At 39.5% G+C, this 20291-nt stretch overlaps 1 protein-coding gene across 1 annotated transcript; it reads left to right on the top strand.

Annotated features, from left to right (window-relative positions):
• Positions 1 to 2651: 2651 nt before the first annotated feature.
• Positions 2652 to 19988, top strand: LOC119726410 (nucleolar protein 8-like). The gene is made up of 15 exons (XM_038198065.1): positions 2652 to 2705; positions 5553 to 5728; positions 6360 to 6422; positions 7008 to 7086; positions 8303 to 8480; positions 8847 to 10475; positions 11158 to 11265; positions 11953 to 12081; positions 12663 to 12729; positions 12959 to 13097; positions 13327 to 13407; positions 14613 to 14767; positions 16121 to 16357; positions 17805 to 17887; positions 18688 to 19988. The coding sequence occupies exons 2-15, from the start codon at positions 5569 to 5571 to the stop codon at positions 18769 to 18771; spliced, it is 3192 nt and encodes a 1063-aa protein (XP_038053993.1). The 5' UTR covers positions 2652 to 2705; positions 5553 to 5568; the 3' UTR covers positions 18772 to 19988.
• Positions 19989 to 20291: the final 303 nt, after the last annotated feature.

The raw sequence follows: 20291 nt of genomic DNA, 5'->3' as shown, positions 1-20291 counted from the left end.
GTTACAGTTCATTTGAATAGTTAGTGACTTGACTTGAGACTGAAGGACTTGTGATGGACTCAAATACAATACTGCAGAATGCATACTTTAGAATATGCACCGTTTTAAAGAATTCCTATTTTTCTTCTCTGATGTTGCGAACAAAAGTTTGAGGAACCAGTTTGTTTGAGCTCAATCAATATGTACAAGCTAAAATAATAGTCTGAGAGCTAGGCTTCCGGGATTATTTAGATCCTTATGTAATTGACTTAACTTTGTTTTAATCTTGACCTAAACTATGCAAAACTTGTAAGCTGATATTTCATGTTTAATGTGATTTTTATACTTTAAATATTTCTATAAAAGGTACATTTTCAATTTTATTTTGAGAACAAAATTTGGAGATTTTCAGGTGGTACTGTACTTTTTTTTTTTTTTTTACTTTAACCTTGTAAAAAAGGTGCAAGCTATTTTGAATTAGTTTGTCGTTGGTTTGCTTGTTTTGGTTTTTACATATTTGTGACCTGTTCTGTCAAAAGCAGACGCTTCTGGGCAGAGGTTGAAATTGAGATAGGGCCACAAAACACTGTGGGAATGATTTTTTTGGATTTTCAAATTCTTGCATATTTGAAGTTCTGAGCATTTCTAAAATATAATATAAAAGTTTGAAACCCTAATTTGAACTCTTAAGTATAGTATTTTTGATGATTTGTTAAGGTATATCAGTAAAAGAAATGTCACTTGAAACAGGTCTTAAAATAGACCCCAAACTTTGGCTGCCTTTTTCTCCGTTTTCTACTTTTCGACACGATGAACTTCAAAATAGCATAAATTTGCCCAGGAATGTCCGGTTTCAAAAATTAAACCGCCTATTAAAAGTAAAATATACACCTTTTAACAATAAGCAAAAATCTCATATTTGACCTTGTCAGTGCCCAGAAAAGTCTGACAGAACAGGTCATATTTTGGAAATATGTAATTTGTTTCTAATCTGCAAATGTCATATACTTTCAGTTTGCAGATGAGTGGTGCATTAGTTGTTGCTGGTATATGAGTTTATAAACATCAAAGTGAATGAATATCCATAAATTTTATTAAATTGAATATATTCATGAAATAGCAAGTTCTTGAAATGTTTAGAATTTAGAACAAATGAAAAAAGTGTTTTGGTTTTTAAAGTTTTATTTTTACTGTGAAATGTTTCTGCTGTGTAACATTTTTATGAAAGACCGTATGTATGCATTGTATTCTATAACAGTTATATACACATTTAATGTTATTTTGAGTTTTAAAATATGTCTATGCAGTTACCATTTCAAGGTGTGTTTATATGAAAATGTAATAACGGCAATAAAATATAACAGTTCCTAATGATGAATCTTCCTGTTTTCAAGTGATTTTATAGCATTAGCTATGATATACATGGAAAATATCCATAAATAAGGGTGCCGTATATCTTTGTACATAAAGAATTTTCTGCACTCTTTGCAGTTTCAGTATGTGGTAAATGTCATTCAAAACATGAATCATAAAAATCAAATTTATCTTCTTCATACATGATGAGAAAATTGTTTCGGAGAATGGCAAATTTGGTGTCCCCATTATATGTGAAATCACTGTCATTTTTGTCATGAATCATGTAGATTACACTGAAAAAGTTTGAGAATTCACTGTTTATTTCATAAATTAATAAGGGAATAAATGTGTGCTCCGGAGGTTTTTATCACTCTGTTTAATACCACTTAGAGTCTGGGTGCTGATAATTACCCGAGCCGGAGGCGAGGGTAATTATCAGCACCCAGACTCTAAGTGGTATTAAACAGAGTGATAAATACCGACGGAGTACATATTTATTCCCATTCATAAATACCTTTTCGGTAAAAAAAAATCATATAATTCGTTCAAAACATCCCGATTTTGTTCAACAAATTCACTTTATGCTTTTTGAATCATCCCTCCTGCAAAATAATGGAGTGTTCAGCTGGCGAGTAAGATGAAAACAACCCTTTTATGGAGATTGACGCGCGCGTATCGTGTTCTATGCGATGTCGCGCAGAACGCACCTGGCGCGTTGCATTTTGAATTTAGAACTATAAAATTCTAACTCCCTGGTAGTGTTGCGCATGCCTACGTGAGGATTGTGAACGTTCAACCAATGAAACGATAAGAGGCACTGGATTTTTAGGAGTCCACATTTTATTTTGACACTGGAAAAGTGTTTAAGACCAGCTAGCCATGTCTTTATCATCCGTTTAATACCGGCCACGTGACGGGCTCTCGACCAATAGGAATGGCTAAACTGTCTGAGGTATTTATGAATTGGGATTATACATACAGCAATTGAGACATTTGGAATGAAGTAGTTTAATTATAATATACAAATTACTGGTCTCATGTGTAATGGGTACTCCAACCTCTAAATATGGAAATAATTATATTTTGTGCAATAATTATATCCATCTGAAAATGTCTGAATTTTATAGAATAATAAGTGTCATTTATTAGCTTATGAAATCCTTTGCGCAATCACTTGACAAATAAGTTAAAAACATAAACTACACGTTCTAAATGAAAATACCAGCAGGTACACATTTTTATGATTTATTTTTGAACGTGTAGATAGAGCTAGTGGCAAAGTGTGTGGCGCTCCACGTGCAGATGCATGGATGCAGACGAAATCGAAGAGTTTTTCCATTATTATTCAGCGTTTATTTCATTGTTGACAGGTACCTTTGCTTTTATCATGCTGCAAGGCGTAAATGTATTGCTACAATAATGACAATGTATTTTTCACGTTTGTAGAAGGGTACAACTTGACCGAGTTAATGTTAATCACTTAAAGGCCTGCCGTCGGTCGATTTGCGATGCACCAGTTTCGTTAATATTTTCTCACCTAGACCCGTGAACGTGGCTTGTAAACTACACGCTCTTGTACATGTTCGAACCAAGCGAAATCGTCCTTCCGTGACAAAGACTGAACATTGCCTTACCGTGTGATAAGTATTCACATTATTATCATTATCAAGCTTTCTTGAACTTGTTGAAATCTGCTTTTACGCCAAATCTGGCATTTAAAAGATATTCGAATTTCGAGGTAAAATCTGGCAAGATCTCGACGTCCTGCAACCTCCTCCGATCATGCATGTGATTTACCACGTGATAAATGCTGCAGATAATTTGGTATCACACTGACGCTCCGGGCACTCCTGATGTCCGGATCATAAGTGCGATTCCAAATTATTAGCTGCGTTTATCACGTGGTCTCGTTATTGGCCAATCAGATGCCGCCTAGTATCATATGCGCCACATGAAGCAGACGGGTAGCTCGGAGGGCTCCGATAAATTTGCACGCAAATGACCCTGGGTACTCGTCCAGGGTCATTTGTCAGGGTCACTTGTCAGGTTAAAATCCAAATTCTACACTTTCGTATGGGTCTTCATTGATGGCAAATTTCGTCGAAATGGCACATCCTGAACACGCGGACAGGCAAATTTAGATTTCTAGGTGAGTACTCAACATCCATACGAAATTATGTATGGCAGATCGATTTCGCTAGGTTCGAAAATACACAACAGCGTGGAACGCCATGTTCACGGGTCTAATTCTCACCTTGCTCAGAGATCAGCTGTAACGTACGCTATTCCCATACCATACCTGGCCATGCATCACTAATTTCTTTCAGTAGGCCTAAACGATATTAAGCCAGCTAGATACAATGCCCTCTGTTGTTAAAATTCTGATATTTGAATTTAAATAGACATGATTTGATAGAACAGTATGTGCCAAAAACTCAAAATTCTAATCACAATTTCCTATTCTGAAAAAGGGTCACCAAATGCACAGCGCCTTCCACATTTTCTAATGTAGTTATCAACGCCATAAGGTGCGTGTGGGTGCAGTGTACACAATGTTCAAAACAGGCGCTTGTTGCTCGAATTTCTTTGATGCATCACAACCAATTGACTTGCAAAATGGCCATCTATGCACATACCATCTATAGGCAGTGATTACTCCTAGAACTATGAGGCTCCGCGTGAGCGGAGCCTCATAGATCAAGAAGCCCGCAAAATTGCATGCAGCACAAAACACTAATAGTACAAAAACGTCCATCAAAATGCAGCCATTTCACACATAACCGCTGCACAGTTTGCCCCTATACTCCGTACTTTATCTCTTGACATACTCACGTATCTTGTGCGGAACTAACATAGGTGGATTCTGTCGGTTTTTAGGCCAAAATGATGAAAAATATGCCCTTTCCGCACTGAGCCAACCTGACACTTGAAACGTGCACGCATATGATCGAGCGGGGGGTACGGTACAAGCGAAATGATGTGCATGCGTACAAGTGCTAGGAGTAGGCAGTGATGTCATTTGAGAGATATCTTTTTGTTTTCCATGCTAGTAAGAAGGTGAGTGTGCTTCCAAAGCTAAAAGCACAAATAAACTTGCAGCAAAGTCTGTATGTGAAATTAAAAAGAAAAATAATGTCCTACTGGTCACTGGCTATGATGACAGTGGGGCCCTATACGGAGGAAGTCCAGTATTTGGGTCCCATTTATGGGACTTCTACTGCCCAAGTTAATGCGTAACCTTAATTTTCTTGCTACATGTATTTAAACAGTCACAGACAGTCAAAATTCACTTCCACTTCCCCTGCTATACTTTTATCAAAGGCTAGTCACCAGCAGTCAGATCATATGTCAAGCAAGCACTGTGACTAGTCAAACCGGGTCAACAGACAAAGCAGGCAAGTTGTGGTCACAGTTTTATCACTCACCCGGAGTCAAAGCATAGCTGTATCAAGTTACTTAAACAGTCCCAGCCAGTCAATCCTGCTTTATGTAGGCTGGGAATTCTTAACTGTTGAAAACAGTCACTTGTTTGATTTTGACTGAAAGGACTAGACGACAACAAAAGTCTACATTTAGGGCCTCAGCCTGTGTTAAAAAGCAACAGGGAAAGATTTCCATATACGAAGTTCACTCAACGTTCTGTGTACAAACCATATGAGAGTGGACTGAAAAATTCTAAGTGTTTTCTAAGAAAATGCTTGTATTTTCTCACTGCTCAAATTGACTTTGCTGACATGAAATTGCTATCTGGGGGCTTGTTAGTGAACTTCGCATATGGTAATCTTGCCAAGCAACAGATATGTTTTGGAAGGATACCCGTTTTGGAAAGAGGACAGGATTTTGAATTTAGAGGGAAACTATTGGGTAAAACAACAATAATGACGACAAAACTGAACATGTGCGATACATACTAAACTGCATTGGTTGGTGCAGCATCAACTTGAAAATGGGTAAGAAACTTAAAAGAAAGGTGTTTTTTTGGTGAGATGGAGCATTGTTCCGTGATAAGAATAAGTTGCAAGTCTTGAAAACCAGGCCTAAGGAAAAAGAAGATTGCTTGAGGTTGCGGAAGCTATTCTGCGGCAAAAAAATTGCTTCATAACAACAAAGATAGAGAGGTCCTGGTGCCAGGAAATCTGAGTAACTAACATTTAGGAAAATGGTGACATGAAATTTCTTGGGTTTTGGCTAAGCAGTTTGTGTTCATTTCAATATAGGTACTAAGCTTTCACCATGCCTGATGAAACCAAGGTACAACTGGCCCAGCCTGTCCGAAAGAGACTCTTCATCGGAGGTCTGCATCAGGATGTCACCGCAGATGACCTGCAGCAGCGCTTTGGCAGGTTCGGATCGGTTACATCCGTCGATGTAAGGACAAAGAGAGATAGCCAAGGTAGGCATAAATTCGGCCGCACAAGAGAGCCATGTGTGAGCAAAAAAGTCATTCGAGGCCGTTTGCTCAGCATGAATGACATTTTTTTCTTGGGTTTTCCAGGGTCTATGAAAACGCAAATTTTGAACAGGTCAATGTACCAATATTTGCTATAAAATACCCACAAATCCACCATTTCTGAAAATTACAGCAATAGCAGATTTTGTATATTACCTTAAAGCTTTGTTAAGTGTGTATCAACACAAGTCTTTGTGTGGCGTTCCAAAGTACTAATCTTCTATTTGGTTTGTGCACAGAACAACCGTAATACTTGAGAAAGCCATGCAAAGGTGATGCAGTGTTTGGACAGCTAATTTGGCCATGATCATCAGGCCAACAGGCAGCAGTAGTTTTGAAATGGTGCTCAGTCAACCATGACTGCAGGGTGCAAGTAATGTTTTTGGGAAAGCTATCAAACCTTGCTTTTATATAATGTAACCATTCTCTCAGTTTTGAAGTTCAGGATTGTACCATATATAAGATCATTTATTTCAGGTATACCCTTTTTGAAACACCCAGAATGAGCACCCCAGAAATTTCAAGTGAATAAACAGTGATTTTCTGTATTTTTCCCTCGTTGCTTGCTGATCAGGACAAATAGTGAACGTCTTTGCCCACATGGATATCAACATCTCGGAGACCAACTTCAAAAAGTGTAAGTCCTTGAATTTTATTTCTTTGAATTTTCATTAACTCTTTTCTTTAAGGTGTTTTCCTTTTGAAAGGCAAAGGAAGACATCCTTTTTCAGAGTCTCAGTTGCTGTCCACCTTTGATATTTGCAACTTCTAAAAGCTCACTTTTCCATTACTCAGTGTATGGAAATAAAGCATTTTTCCATCCATTTGTAGAAATAATAAAAATTGATGACCAGCATTGAAATTTTGTTGAGTGCTGTGGCCCCTTGGTCTGGAGCATTGAATTCATGGTTTGTAGATATTTCTGCAGGTTGTGGGTTCGAGTCCCGCCTGGGGTTATAATGCGTGTGCCCTTCGGCAAGGCAATTTGTCACTCATTGCTTTTTACCACCCAGGAGTAAATTGGGTACCTGTGAGGGCAGAGATGGTTGCTTTGCGCCGAAATGGCAGCATCCAGCTGTTTACTCCCCAGGGAGCTGAGATGGTATTTGAAATGTTTCATTTGCCCAATGAGCAGGGTAATAATGATGTAGCGCCTTGAGCACCAATACTGGTGGATGTGTGCGCTATATAAATACACATTATTATTATTTAAATTTGACAGGCTCATCTATCTACAATGATACCAAATGGAAAGGACATACGATGAAAGTACAAGTGGCAAAGGAGGACTTCCTCACCAAGTAAGGAAACCTTATCCTCCAGACATTTACAACCTGACTCCTCAGCTCTGCAAATTTGGCTGTTGAGACTCGTTTTTATTACCAATAAGAACATTTGATGAAAAGGGTGTTGCGGTGTTTGCTACATCAAAGGCAGGCTTTCAAGAACCAAGGGAACCTCAGGAACCTCGAAAACCTAAAAAAAACCACCATCACTGTGCAGGAACTCAATGGTAAAAATTTCAAGGGGCATCAAGTCTGAATAGTAGCTGGGCTGCAATTTCAGAAAGCCTGCGTAATTGCTAAGGAACCTAGCGAACCTCAGGAACCATGAAAACCTCAAAAACCCATCACTTTGCAGGAAGTCAATGGTAAAACATCCAAGAGGCATCAAGTCTTAAGTATAGTTATAGTAGGTGGGCTGCAATTTCAGTAATCCTACATGATTACTTAGGAACCTTGGGAACTTTAGGAACCTTGAAAACCTCAGGAACCCCTCACTGTGCAGGAAATCAATGGCAAAATGTCCAAGGGGCATCAAGTCTTAAATAGAGTAATAATGGGCTGCAATTTCAGAAATCCTACAAAATTTGCTGAGGAACTAAGGGAACCTCAGGAACCTTGAAAACCTCAAAACCCATCACTGTGCAGGAAGTCAACTGTGGTAAAACTGCCAAGGGGCATTGCTGGGCTGCAATTTCAGAAATCCTGCGTGATTGCTGAGGAACCTAGCGAACCTCAGGAACCTTCAAAACCTCAATAACCCATCACTTTGCAGGAGGTCAATAATAAAACGTCCAAGAGGCATCAAGTCTTAAGTATAGTAATAATAGCTGGGCTGCAATTTCAGAAATCCTACACAATTGTTGAGGAACTTAAGGAAACTCAAGTTCAACCTTAAAAACCTCAGAAACCCATCACTGTGCAGAAACTGAATGGAATGAAAACGTCCAAAGGGCATAAAGTCTTAATAGTAGCTGGGCTGCAATTTCAGAAATCCTGCATAATTGCTGAGGATACTAAGGAACCTCAGGAACCTCAAACACCTAAAAGACCCATCACTGTGCAGGAACTCAATGGTAAAACGTCCAAAAGGCATCCAGTCTAAAGTAGAGTAATAGTAGCTTGCTGCAATTTCAGAAATCCTGCATAATTGCTGAGAAACGTAAGGAACCTCAGGAACCTAAAAAACCTCATGGATCTCGGTGACCAGATTCCTTTAATTCCTTTTCTATAGACTTGCAAACGAGAGGAAAGAAGCCAAAGAGAATCCAGAGCCCATCCGCACCAAGACAAGAAAACAGACTGAGCAGGATGCAGCCAAAGAAAGACTTGAGGAGAATATGACGAAGGCAGGGGTGGAAGATTTCCTCATGAAGAAAGCTGTCCCCGGAACACCAATACCGGGAGAAACGGTGAGTCGAGTGCTAAACGTTGGCTCCTTGTTTTAGCTAGCCCGAAGAAATTTCTCTGGTCATTTCGATCAAGAGGACATCAGCATTTGAGTCTTTGTACTTCCTTGTATGATAAACTTCAGTTATAGGGGATCTGAGTCACTTGTAGGGCCAATGTTTTGTACTTTTCAGAATAGTGTAAAATCCGTTTTCAAAAATCTTAAATCCACATTTTTTTCCGATACATATTATAGTGCCTTTAAACAAACACCATGTACACTGAGGCGATAATGAAATAGTTGTTTGGTTGGAAAGGGGGAAAATTGCCAAAAAAATTTATTGGGAAATAAATCCAGTTTGTGACATCATTTTTTTCATCATGTGCAGAACTGGATTGTCGGCAAATTTGGTCGCGTCCTTCCCATCATGCACATGCAGCGCAAGGACAAGCGATCCCAAATGACCCACGACCCCTCCAAGTATGTCCACTATGTCCGAAAATTCAAAGACGATGCCAAGACGGACCAACTCATAACTGACAGGCCCGTGGAAGATTTAACGTGGCAACTGCCGGAGGAAGTATCGGATATTGATAGAAAGAGAATGGGGGTTTTTCCCGAGTACGCCCACAAGAAGAAAATAAAACGAGAGAATCAAGGAATCTTGTTTAAAAACGAATCGTCTCAGAAGAAGCAAGTTCTTTTGTGGAGCCAAGATGGAAATCAGTCAAGTAGAGAGAAATCCAAATCTTCTGATGGAGACTTTGAAATTGTCCGGCGGAATGGAAATATTGACGGCAGAAGAACGGATTTAGTCCAGCTCAAACCATACCGTGCACAAATTGAAGCGAACGTTAAATCAAACCAAAGCACTCAAGTTGAAAGCAATCAACAGGGACATCGTGATGTACAAGATTTACTGGAGCAGTACAACCTGGACTCGGATGAAGATTCGTGCGGATCGGCTGACACAGACGAAATTTGCAATTTTGCCAAAAAATCCTCAGAACCAGAGATCAAAGAGCGAGAGATTCTAACAAACTGGGCAGAGGATTACTACAGTAAGGAGAAAACGGCTGCAATGTCTGGTGATACGAGTGAGTTTGATGGATTTAGAAAAGAGGAAAGTGTCACTGGACGGAGAACACAATCACTTAACTCCTCCGGAGTTGCTGAGAAAAATGGACGGATAGAGAGCAAACCAGATGATAAAACAAATAGTGTTCTTCCCAGCAACGACCGAGAGGCCAATGTTCCGGCAAGGGGAAGAATCCCAGTCCAGATAGCTGATGATTCAGATGATACTGATAGTGATGGTAGTGAAAGGGAATTCGAAGAGGGTGTAAGGGTTGAAGAAAACGATGAAGACATTGATGAGAACGGTGACGAAACTGACGACGAAGAATATGAAAGTAACAATGATGCAGATGTTAATGAAGAACACAGTGATGGTGATGATGAAGATGACGAAGAAGATGATGATGACGACGAAGAAGATGATGATGATGAAAATTCTGAAGAAGATGAAATAGAGAACAGCGAAGCAGAGGACAATTTGAAAGAAACGACAACACACAGTCATGTTCAGTATAATGCCAAAGACACTAGGAACCTCGAAGACAAATTCGTGTCACACCAGGAAAAAGAGCATACAGTGAATTCCAGAACTGAAACAACAGTTGAAGAGAATGTCAAAAAAGAAAATAACAGTGACAGCTATTCTAGTAGCGAAGATGAAGGTGATGCTAGCGATAACGACGAACAGTCTTCAAGTAGCAGCAGTGCTAGCGATTCTGATTCCAGCAACAGTTCGGATGCCAGTGATGGAAAAGGGACACCTAGAAGAACACTGTCGGTCGACAACGTTGACTCTGAGGCCAGAAAGACTGCGCTTGCTTCTCCTGGAGATCAGACTAAACACCGACAGTCCAACCAGATAAGGTTGGAGTCAGTGAAGAAGAGGCAAGCTAGCATCCTGACTCAGAAAGCTGCCATCCAAGAAGCCCTGAAATCTCTGGTGAGCATGAAGTGTTGTTAATCAGTATTCTTCATTCTTGTTTTGTTATGTTTTTTTTAGTTATCTGTTTTTGTTTTTTGTGAGTATCGCCCCAATACAAGGCCAAGAGCCATTTATTTATTTATTTATTTATTTATAACATTTCTTACCCAGGGTATGCCCAAACTTTTTAAGCTGGTTTCCATGGGGGCCCTGTATACAATACAAATGACTACTTGACTTCCTTTGACTTAAGGCGACTACATACATTTACAAATACAATACATTACAAATACAATACAAGTTGTGTGATAGTTGTGTGATGAATAGAATAAAAGAAGACGGTACTGAAAGAATGAGCAAAAGTCATAACTCAAGAAATCTGTTCACAATTCGTTTGTGGAAGATAATAGGTAATAGGGAAAACAATTTGGGTAGGGAGTTCCATAAAGGGAGGCAGATTATTAAGAGAAAAGTAAATTCTCAAAAGACTTTCAAAGCAGTGTCTCACAAGACTGAAGAAATATGGAGATGAGACGGTTGATGAAATGTACAGTTTTGGACTGACTAGATCAGATTTTGACCAATGAGATGCCCACAGGTTGTCTCGGATTTTCCAGTTTCATATGGGAACCTGTTCACACAGATGTACACATGCAAATGTCAAAGTGGAATACGTATCAATATACTTGCTTAAATGCAGGACTCTAAAAAGGGGACTCTTTCTGCAAGGACACACGTGAGGTTTGACTCCGATGATGAAAGCTCTGAAGCTGATGGTACTCCAAAAAACAAAACTGCCACATCTAAGGTATAGTAGTGTCACCAAATTTATGTATATGTTGTTATATCTCTGATGATAAAACCTTTTAAAATAATGTGAAACTTTATTTTGAGCGAAAGATTATGCCTGTGTCGGACTGGCGTTCCGGAGAAGTGCCCGACCAAAAGATTTTGAGAATTTATATTAATCCTAACTTCCTAGGCATTTTTGCTAGGATGCAACCTCAATCCTGCAAAATCCTCCAAGTGCCTCCTTCATTGTCCTTGTCAAAATTGCATTCAGCACCAATCCCGCAAAATCATCTGTTATTTCTTGAATGTGGTCCTTGGAGGGGTGACTATGTTGTGGCAGAGCCAGTGACATCCTGGAGCAGTGTGGAGGATTTTGAGTATAATCTATGCCTAAATGAATGCACGACAAACATAAACAACACAAGGTCCAGCCTAAGACCCTGACACGGTGCATCTTCCAAAATCAGCTACACTCTTTTACCATATAGCCTGAACCCTGTAAAATCCTCCATTTTGCAAAGAGAATTTTGGAGGATTTGGGAAGGTTAGGGGTTAAGTACATGAAAGTGTTTGAAACATCATGTCATGGTACACCTACATGTAGCGTCATCTCAAACCCACTTCATTGTTTTTAATATTGAAGCAGTACATTTGTTTTTCCAGTCTTATTATTAACATGTTTTCTTCCTTGTTTGGTTAATAGATGAATGTTTTGAAAAGACCAGGCTTGTTTGACAGTGATGAGGAGGAGACGATGGACCTGGGGGCTGAAGCAAATGATGAGGACAGATTTAAGATCAAACCACACTTCCAAGGAAAGGCGGGAGAAAAGGCAAGTAGAAAACTGAAAAACCACATCAATCGTTGATATGTCCATGCAGTATTTTGACCCATGCGGCCATACCTGCATTTTTTTCTGTTGAGTTGCAGTGTTTTTGCGTCGTCAAAACAAAGTTTTGGGAGAAACTTACCAGTTAAAATTCTGTATGACCGTAAAATTCTGTAAGACCCGTATGTAAAAGCAAATTTCATCTGCAGTTTTCCAGGCTAATTCATAATTATTCAATGCATTTTCTTTTTACAACTTTACACCCATTGCCTCGGTATTATAGTCTCCTTCATGTATTTTATGGCATGAAACTGGCTAAGAGAAGGACTCTTCATATTTTGCGATGACCAGTAGACACGTCATAACTTGCGACGTGTTTTAAGCCATTGTCAAAGAGCTTATGACGCGTTCAACTCATCGCAAGTTTTATGAAATGGATCATACAGCGCGCCGCTAGTTGTGACGTGTTACACGTCGTAATTCGGGTTGTGATGCGTCGCAGCGCTTCGTAAAATTGGGTGCTGCTGGGTTTGAACAGTCATTTTAAGCTGAATGTGAAAACTTTGTGTTTTTTTCACCAACAGTTGCTGAAACTTCAGGATAGGATTGGGACAGACAGTCGCTTCAAGCTAGGAGAAACGTTCATGGAAGGTGAAGGCAAAAACCATTTTTTTTTTGGTTTAATGACGTGCATATCAAATTTCTTATACTTGAAATTATTTCCAGATGTTTTGAGGCTTTGCAGTTAAATTTAAAACTGAATATACCTTGCAGGTTTTGAAGTGTAAAATTTGTCCTTTTGTGGCGTATGCTTATTCTCTTTCAATCCTTTGCCTGGAAAATCTTCGGTGATTATTTGACTTGTTGAATTTGAATACAGATGATAGTGAGGATGATGATGTTGGTGACGAAGATCATGATTTGAAAGCGGAGAAGCAGAAATCACTGTCTGTCTTGGAGAGCATAGTCGGAAGGTACGCTGTGCACAGCCTGGAGAACAAGACTACCACAAACTTCAGGTAAGACTAAGCAACTTATATCTCATTAATTAATTCAGCTAATACTACATTAACAATGCCATGTTATACATTGAGGCCCATCTTCAGACCAACTGATAACCAATACAGTATCCTGAAATGGTTTATCCTAGTGCTATATCCTTTGATTGATTTAACCAAATTCCAACATTCTTGTTCTTATTTTCAAGTACAAATTTGAGGAGTTTTGTCTTTTTTTATTTGTTAACAGGGACCCTAGTCGAGTGCGTTACGACCCAACAAGCAAAGACCACACGCAGTTTGAGATTGCAGATGCTTCTGTATCCACTGGGTAATTATGCTTGACACATTTTAAATAGCGCTGGTATTATCTGGGCCTAGATAATAACTAGTATTTATCTGGGCCTGTGGGTGAGTTTTAATATTTAGGAGGTTTACAAATTAAGGGATACCTAAATGAGCCACTGTAATGCTGTGAAAATCTATTGATTTGAAATGAATGCACTGATTTGTTGGTTTTTTTGGTTATGTGTGGAATGTCCCTACATTGTTTTTGTTCGACCAATTTTTTTTTTGAGGTTTAGAAGGTTATTTTTGGCCAAAAATTAAAAACTACAATTCATTACTTCACAATTAAACTTTCTCTAAGTAACCACAATGGGATACAACTTGGTTAACTGCAAATCAATATTTATAAATACCTGAGACAGTTTTACCCATTCCCATTGGTTGAAAGCCTGTCACGAAGGTGGTTTTAAACCACTGGTAAAACACTGCAGCATTCTGCGCCACATCTCCCAGTACGTGCCAATCTCCAAATGAGGAGATTTCGAGCCATACGCGCACGAGGCTCATACCATAGACATAGCCAGAGCGGTGCTTCACTAAACATGAAGAAAAATTGTTAAACAAAATTGTTGGAATTCTGTCAATATTTGACTTATTTTGACTTTTTTTAACAAAAATGTATTAATCAATGGGAATAAATGAGTGCTTGGCCGGTTTTAAACAAGTATGTTTAAAACCAGATAGAGGGGCCTGATCGCCGATAGCATCCCTTGGCCCTGGCCGTATATTCCCTTATTTGACCTTAAAGCTATAGTCCATCATTTGCAGCTATCCGAAAAGTAACTGGCGTAATTATTGTTGAAAAACATACTTGGTTGAAAGATAGTAAGGGGACTAAACTCCCTGTGAAATTATTCTTTCTGGCAAGCTGTCATTTTGAAGTACATGTAATCAGCGAAAGAAGGCCTTTCCAATAGTGCTTCTTAAGACACACTGTAGGAAATTTAAATTAGTAGTTCGTTTTGTTATTCGGCGAAGCGCGCGCAAGCATTGGCATGACGCGCACTCGCACGTGCGGTTGCTATAATTCGTCGGATCAGTGCGCGATGTTTGTTATATCCGAATGTTGTGTTAAGTGCTGGTTCCACTCATTGTGCACATAAGTACACGTTCGGGACCGAGGCTTCACTATAGCCAGATATTTGTATTAACAGAGTTTGTATTAACGAGAGTCAACTGTGTTCACAGAACATCAACAAAGAAGAAAGACAAATCAAGAGTCGATGCATCAATTCCCGAGGTGTCCAAAGATATCTTTTATGACGTCAAGGACCTGGAGTTCAGCCAGGACAAAGATGAAAACAAACCGTTCAGGTTCTTTGCGGAGGAGGAATTGGAATCAGGTGAGAAAAAATTGACTTTTTTTTGTCAAGGATTTCTCATGATTCTCGGTCAAATCAGCTCTTTTGTGACCTGTCACCACAAAATCAGCATTAATAAAAAATGGATTTTCAAAGTATTGTGAAAACCAGACACTTCTGGGAAGAACTTAAAATGGAGAGATGACCACCCCCCAAAACCCGCCCCCCCCCCCCCCAAAAAAAAAAGCCCGACAAGGTGAGGCCATGTTTCTCCAATTTTTTTTTTAATTTTGTTTTACAGATTTGTAGTTTTAAATATGTCTAAAACTTCTGTCTTAGTTCTGCTAGGGCCAATCTTTTTTTTTGGATTTGTATATTTCAGGTCAATCCAGTCAGTAAGCAGTTTGCAGCAGTTTAATTAAGTCTCATTTGACTTTTTTGGATGATTTTGTAGAAGTATAACACTTCGAGAAATACAGAACTCAAAATTGTTATCAGGCAGTTTCCCTGTTTTCTCCTTATAAACTTCAATTTATTTTTAGAAAAATTAAGCATTGTAAAGGTGGAGATCATTGTGAAGGCAAAGATCTGTATTTTAACAATATTTTAAAAACCTAATTCCAAACCTAGCTTCCTGTTTGGGGATCCTGCAAGATAAGAGCTTTCTAATGGCATGTAACATTTTGGGGGTGCTGAGTTTAGTAATGGAAATACAGACTTCCAATTTTATCGAAATTTATAAATGATGTCGTGAAACCGGAGACTTTACAAACATTGTTCTTTTGAAAGTAGTTATGGATAAGAGCAAAGGAACCTATAGGTTTTATATACTTATGATAAAGCTAAAAGAATTGGGGAAAGGCAGAGAAGGATATGAAGGATTGAGGTTTACCGAAAAACAAAAAGTACATGTACATGTAACTACCCCTTCGAATGATAGAAAGCAGATTATTTGTGAGGCGTTCTGGCACAATGAGACACAACTTGGCAGAGGTCTGAATGAGAGTTTGTGGTTATTAGGAAGAGAATAAAATCCTCCTTTAGAATGATGTTTGTTGCACTTCAATCAGATATTCCGTTGACAAGTAATGGCTATGAAAAGTTTGCGTTTATCAACATTTCAAAAGTGAAATACTGAAAAAAAGACCTTCATAGTTTCAACTGCATTGTAGTCGTGAAAATTCGATATGAAAGATGCCTAATGTGTTTCCTTAAAAAGCACTTTTATACCACGCTTTATTGTATTTGTTTAAAAAAATTCACCACCATTTTGTGTTTTTGCATTTTTTTTCCACTATGGCCTGTGCCCAGTTTCATCCCATTTTGCCAGAACGCCTCACGTTTAAAGAAGTGTATATCAATGAAGGGCATTTTTTGTTCGTTTAATTTTATCAGAGGATGAAGATGTTGAAGGTTTGAGCACCCTTCAGAAGGACATACAGGCTTCAACAGCCCTGGGTAAGAGGCAGCTTACGCTGGATAGTAGCGACAGCGAGAGCGAGACGGAAGAAGCAAAGCATGATGGGAAGGATGACATGGATGTCACGGACACCTCTGATACGACGGGGAACAACCAGCCAACGTCAGCCTACCGAGCGTTCTTCTTTCAACCTGACGACATTAGGTTAAAAAGTAAGTATTTGTGCAGTTTAACTGCAGAACAAAATGCTAGAGTATATGGGCTCCGTGCGCAAGTACCCCCTCAACAAGTACCCCCTCAACAGTGAGAAAGGGAGAGTTGGGGGAGACCACTAGGAGAGACATTCGCATGCATAGCCAACGACGCCTGACACTCATGGCTTTGTGAACACTCAAAATAAAATTAGCTGTGCATACTTCGTGCTATCTGCACGTGAATAAGTATGCCCCACAGTGTGTCCCGTCCACTGGACCCCGTCCAGAGTGGTAGAAAAGCGCCCTCTTTTGTTTGTGCATGGGGAGCCCATATACCCCAAGACTAACGACGGATCCCTATTTCTTGGTGATGTAAGTTTGAATATTCAGTTTTGGGTTTCGGTTTTCACTGATGGTATTGTTTTCAGTACTGCACGCTCGGTGCTGTCAGGGAGCGTCTGAGATAAAAAAAACTGAGATAGCATGTGTGAGTTTCATCTTGAGACACTGGTTGCATTGTCTGCTGCTTTGTTGCATTCGGGGTGGCCAGCAACCCCTAGTAGGCTTGGTGGTTGAGTGGTAAGATGTCTGCACTAGAAAGGAGAGCAGGAGGTTGTGGTGTGTTCCAGTCCCACCTGAACAAGCTTGTGAATTTCCTTCTCACAAGCTATCAGACAGCACTGTGTGTACAGTGCTTGTCAAACCAAATTAAGTTGGTTTGGGGCAAAACCCAGTATTGCACTTTACAACACTAATGACATAATTTTCGAAAAAGGTAAAGAAAATATAAAACCTAGCTGCAAAGGGATTCCAATTTCGAACCTGTACTATTTCTGTCTTTAGCTGTAATTATCAAGCACTTAACACATTGTAGATGCACACATAAATATCTTGTTAAAGGTAGGGTAGATCATTTGTCATTTCTGCAAGTTTTTCATTTTTGAGCAACAGATCTGCTCAAAATCTATAGACGGGTGCTTAACAACTAACCTGATGAGGTTTTAGCTCTGTGAATGCTGTATATTCCGAGAAAACCTATTTTGATTTCAATTCAAAAGTTGCTAAGTCATGTTTTGAATTACGCCCAAAATTATCATCCAGGACATGTTCTTATTCAGCCGATTGCAGCTACGCGATGTCACGCACTGAACCGACGTATAATAGCAACCGCACGCGCGTGTGCGTCGTGTTAACACTTACGTGCACCCATTCCCCGAATTACAAACCAACTGCTTACGGAAACTTAAAAAAATGCGTCACTTGACGCATCTTTGAAAACGGCCTTCTTCTATTGTTTTCTTCAAAATGACAACATACCAGAAAGAATAATTTCACAGGGAGTTTATTGCCATCCCCGTCTTTAAACCAAGTGAGTTTTTCAACAATAATTTTGTCAGTTACTTTTTGGATAGCTGCTAATGATCTGCTCTACCTTTAAAGAATGTGTTTTTATTTCTGGTTATAGCTGGAGCAGAGCAGTTCTGTCGCAAGCTGAGTCTGGAAGGAATGAATCAGTGGTTTGAAGAACAGAAAGCTGGACTACAAGGGGTAAGTCACATTTGAACATTTAGAAAAGTAATTATTCCACAGCTAAATGTGGGCTGATTTTGTTCGTTTGATGTTTCATTCCAAAGTGAATAACTTTGAACTGCTAGGAAAATAGCAATTTAAAAAGAATTTTACTTTTCCAGGTAAAAGTGAAGTATTTTAGAGGTGATGTGTAGAGCAAGGTAAAAAGTTATGAGAGTCCTAGCTTTAATGGTCCATGCAATGTAACTTTTAATGCAATCCTTGGAAATGCACCTCTGTGTTCCATTAAACCACTTTTTGTTTTGCCATTTTCAAGGGTATTTTGGGGCCTTTTTGGTTTTTATGCTAATGGAAATTTCCATATTCATGAGCAACAGTGAAGCCATTTCAGGCAGAAACCTCAGTGTTACAGCTATTTCAGCACCAAAAGTTGCCAGAATTGTTTATATTTCGCTGTCGTAAATTTTTTTTCTTTGGTGATGCGTTGTTGTGTCAGCACATGGCAGTAAGCCAGTGAGCAAACTTTTCTCACAAATATTTTCAATAAGCACATTTTTGGGTTCACAATTTGAACAGAAAACCCAAAATGAACAGTGTCTTCCAGAAATGATATCACAGCAACAGCGCCCTCAGTTGTCCGGAAAAGCATGGAAAAATTTAATGTTTAAAGAAGTGTATTTATCAATCAAATTAACCAAAAGGGGATGTCAAATATTTCTCATGCATTACAGAGGAGTAGAAAGTTGCACAAAATATATTCCTGAGGAAAATTCACTTCATGGACCCTTTCAGTCAATGTCCACATTTGCTCTCCCCAGGAGTACAAGAAGAGGCACCAGAGAGCTCTCCGAGACTCCAAGAAGGCTGCCCAACTTAGCTCCGGCAGGAAACCAAGGAGGTGACCAAGACATGTAAGTGTCTTCTCTCCTTCCGTTGTTACATTCCAATCATGGATGTTTCAAGTAATGCATGCTACATCTACTCATTATTCACAACCTGAGATGAACAGAAATGTGCGAAGGGACTATTTGCAGCTTTCACCGAAGTGGCTGATGCGCCCAAAGTGTTTTTATTTGGTTGTTTAATGCCCATGGAGCAGCATAATGGACAGTTTTTATTATGACTGTTAAGGGTAATGGCGGTTGCATTGTACTGATGATGGAAATGATTGAGTTGAGAATTATAAAATGCCAAACATAGTCGAGTAACTCATACAATATGGTGTTGGTCATTGAACTCTTCTGGATCAGCATGCACCAAGTGGATGGTCTAGAAACGAATTCTTGAAGAGCCAGTCGTCTTGGACACGTGTGCTTTTGAACTAATACCATGTTGTGACAAGAGGAAGGAACACGTCACGGATTCTGGATTTTTTGCTGTAAGGTGCCGTCACTGCCACTCAATATGGAACTGAATGGACGAGCAGTTAGACAATTGCAACAGCTCAGCTGCATTTCTGATTAGAAAGCACATTCTTCAACAGGAGAACTTGCATACCATCGACTTTGTGAAGTAGATAGCAGTTGATGGCATTGTGGAGTGCCGTGGTTACGGTGTTCGGCCTGTGCGCTATGGCACATGGGTTCCATCCCTTGACGGGGAAACTTGTGCTTGTGTCCTAGGGCAAGACACTTTACTACAATTGCCTCTCTCTACCAAGGCCTATAACTGGATACCTGTGAGGGTAGAGACAAGATTGTGCTGATCTCGGCTGCACAAAACTGCTCTCGTGACCTGATGAACAGGGGTAATAACTGTGAAGCGCTTTGAGACCTAGCTTTCTTGAAAGTGTTTTATAAGCGACACATATTATTATTATTGTGCGACCATCTAATGATTGCTTTAATAGGGACATGGCTCTCTCGTGCACTGATTCTGGTACATATGGTTCTTGTACTCGCCAACAATTTTCATTAGAATGTATACAAACAGGTAGTGTCTTCGCACAAAAATGCACATCTGCACTGGTGCATGACAGCATCGACACTCGTGTGTCCTTCATTTCTTACTTGCTTGCACCATTGAGGGGGTACTTTTGCAGAGAGTCAATTCACAATATGTGAGGACAAATTGTATCAATTGTCAATATGATGGTGATGAAGTGATCTCCTAGTTCTCCTAGTCTTCTGCACTTCGCAACCCTTCAAGTTTTGCAAAACCACCACTTTTGCCCATAGAGTTAGCACCCACACTTCAATTTCCTCGGAGGTAATCTTCTGTGGAGTATGGATAACACTTCAAAATCCCTGCAGGATTCCTTTGTGTACTATAGGCTCAGGGCAAGAAGGCAGATTCAGTCACACTTTACATGCTTTACACAGTGCTGTTTTTTTGTGTGTGCAGCGACTCTCTGTGTGACATACATGTAGTTACTTTTACACTTCATATCCCTTCACCTGAAACTGACCTGCAGGGTTTTAAA

The sequence above is a fragment of the Patiria miniata genome, unplaced genomic scaffold (genome assembly GCF_015706575.1).
Source record: "Patiria miniata isolate m_02_andy unplaced genomic scaffold, ASM1570657v1 HiC_scaffold_2, whole genome shotgun sequence".
Lineage (NCBI taxonomy): Eukaryota > Metazoa > Echinodermata > Asteroidea > Valvatida > Asterinidae > Patiria > Patiria miniata.
This window is presented reverse-complemented; position numbering and strand designations above follow the sequence as displayed.

What these genes read in the sequence shown, in the direction of transcription:
- LOC119726410 (XM_038198065.1), top strand. Translation starts at nt 5,569, where the DNA reads ATGCCTGATGAAACCAAGGTACAACTGGCCCAGCCTGTCCGAAAGAGA. An exon ending in GACAAAGAGAGATAGCCAAG is followed by an intron (nt 5,729 to 6,359) that starts GTAGGCATAAAT and finishes CTTGCTGATCAG; the next exon opens with GACAAATAGTGAACGTCTTT. An exon ending in AAGACTACCACAAACTTCAG is followed by an intron (nt 13,098 to 13,326) that starts GTAAGACTAAGC and finishes ATTTGTTAACAG; the next exon opens with GGACCCTAGTCGAGTGCGTT.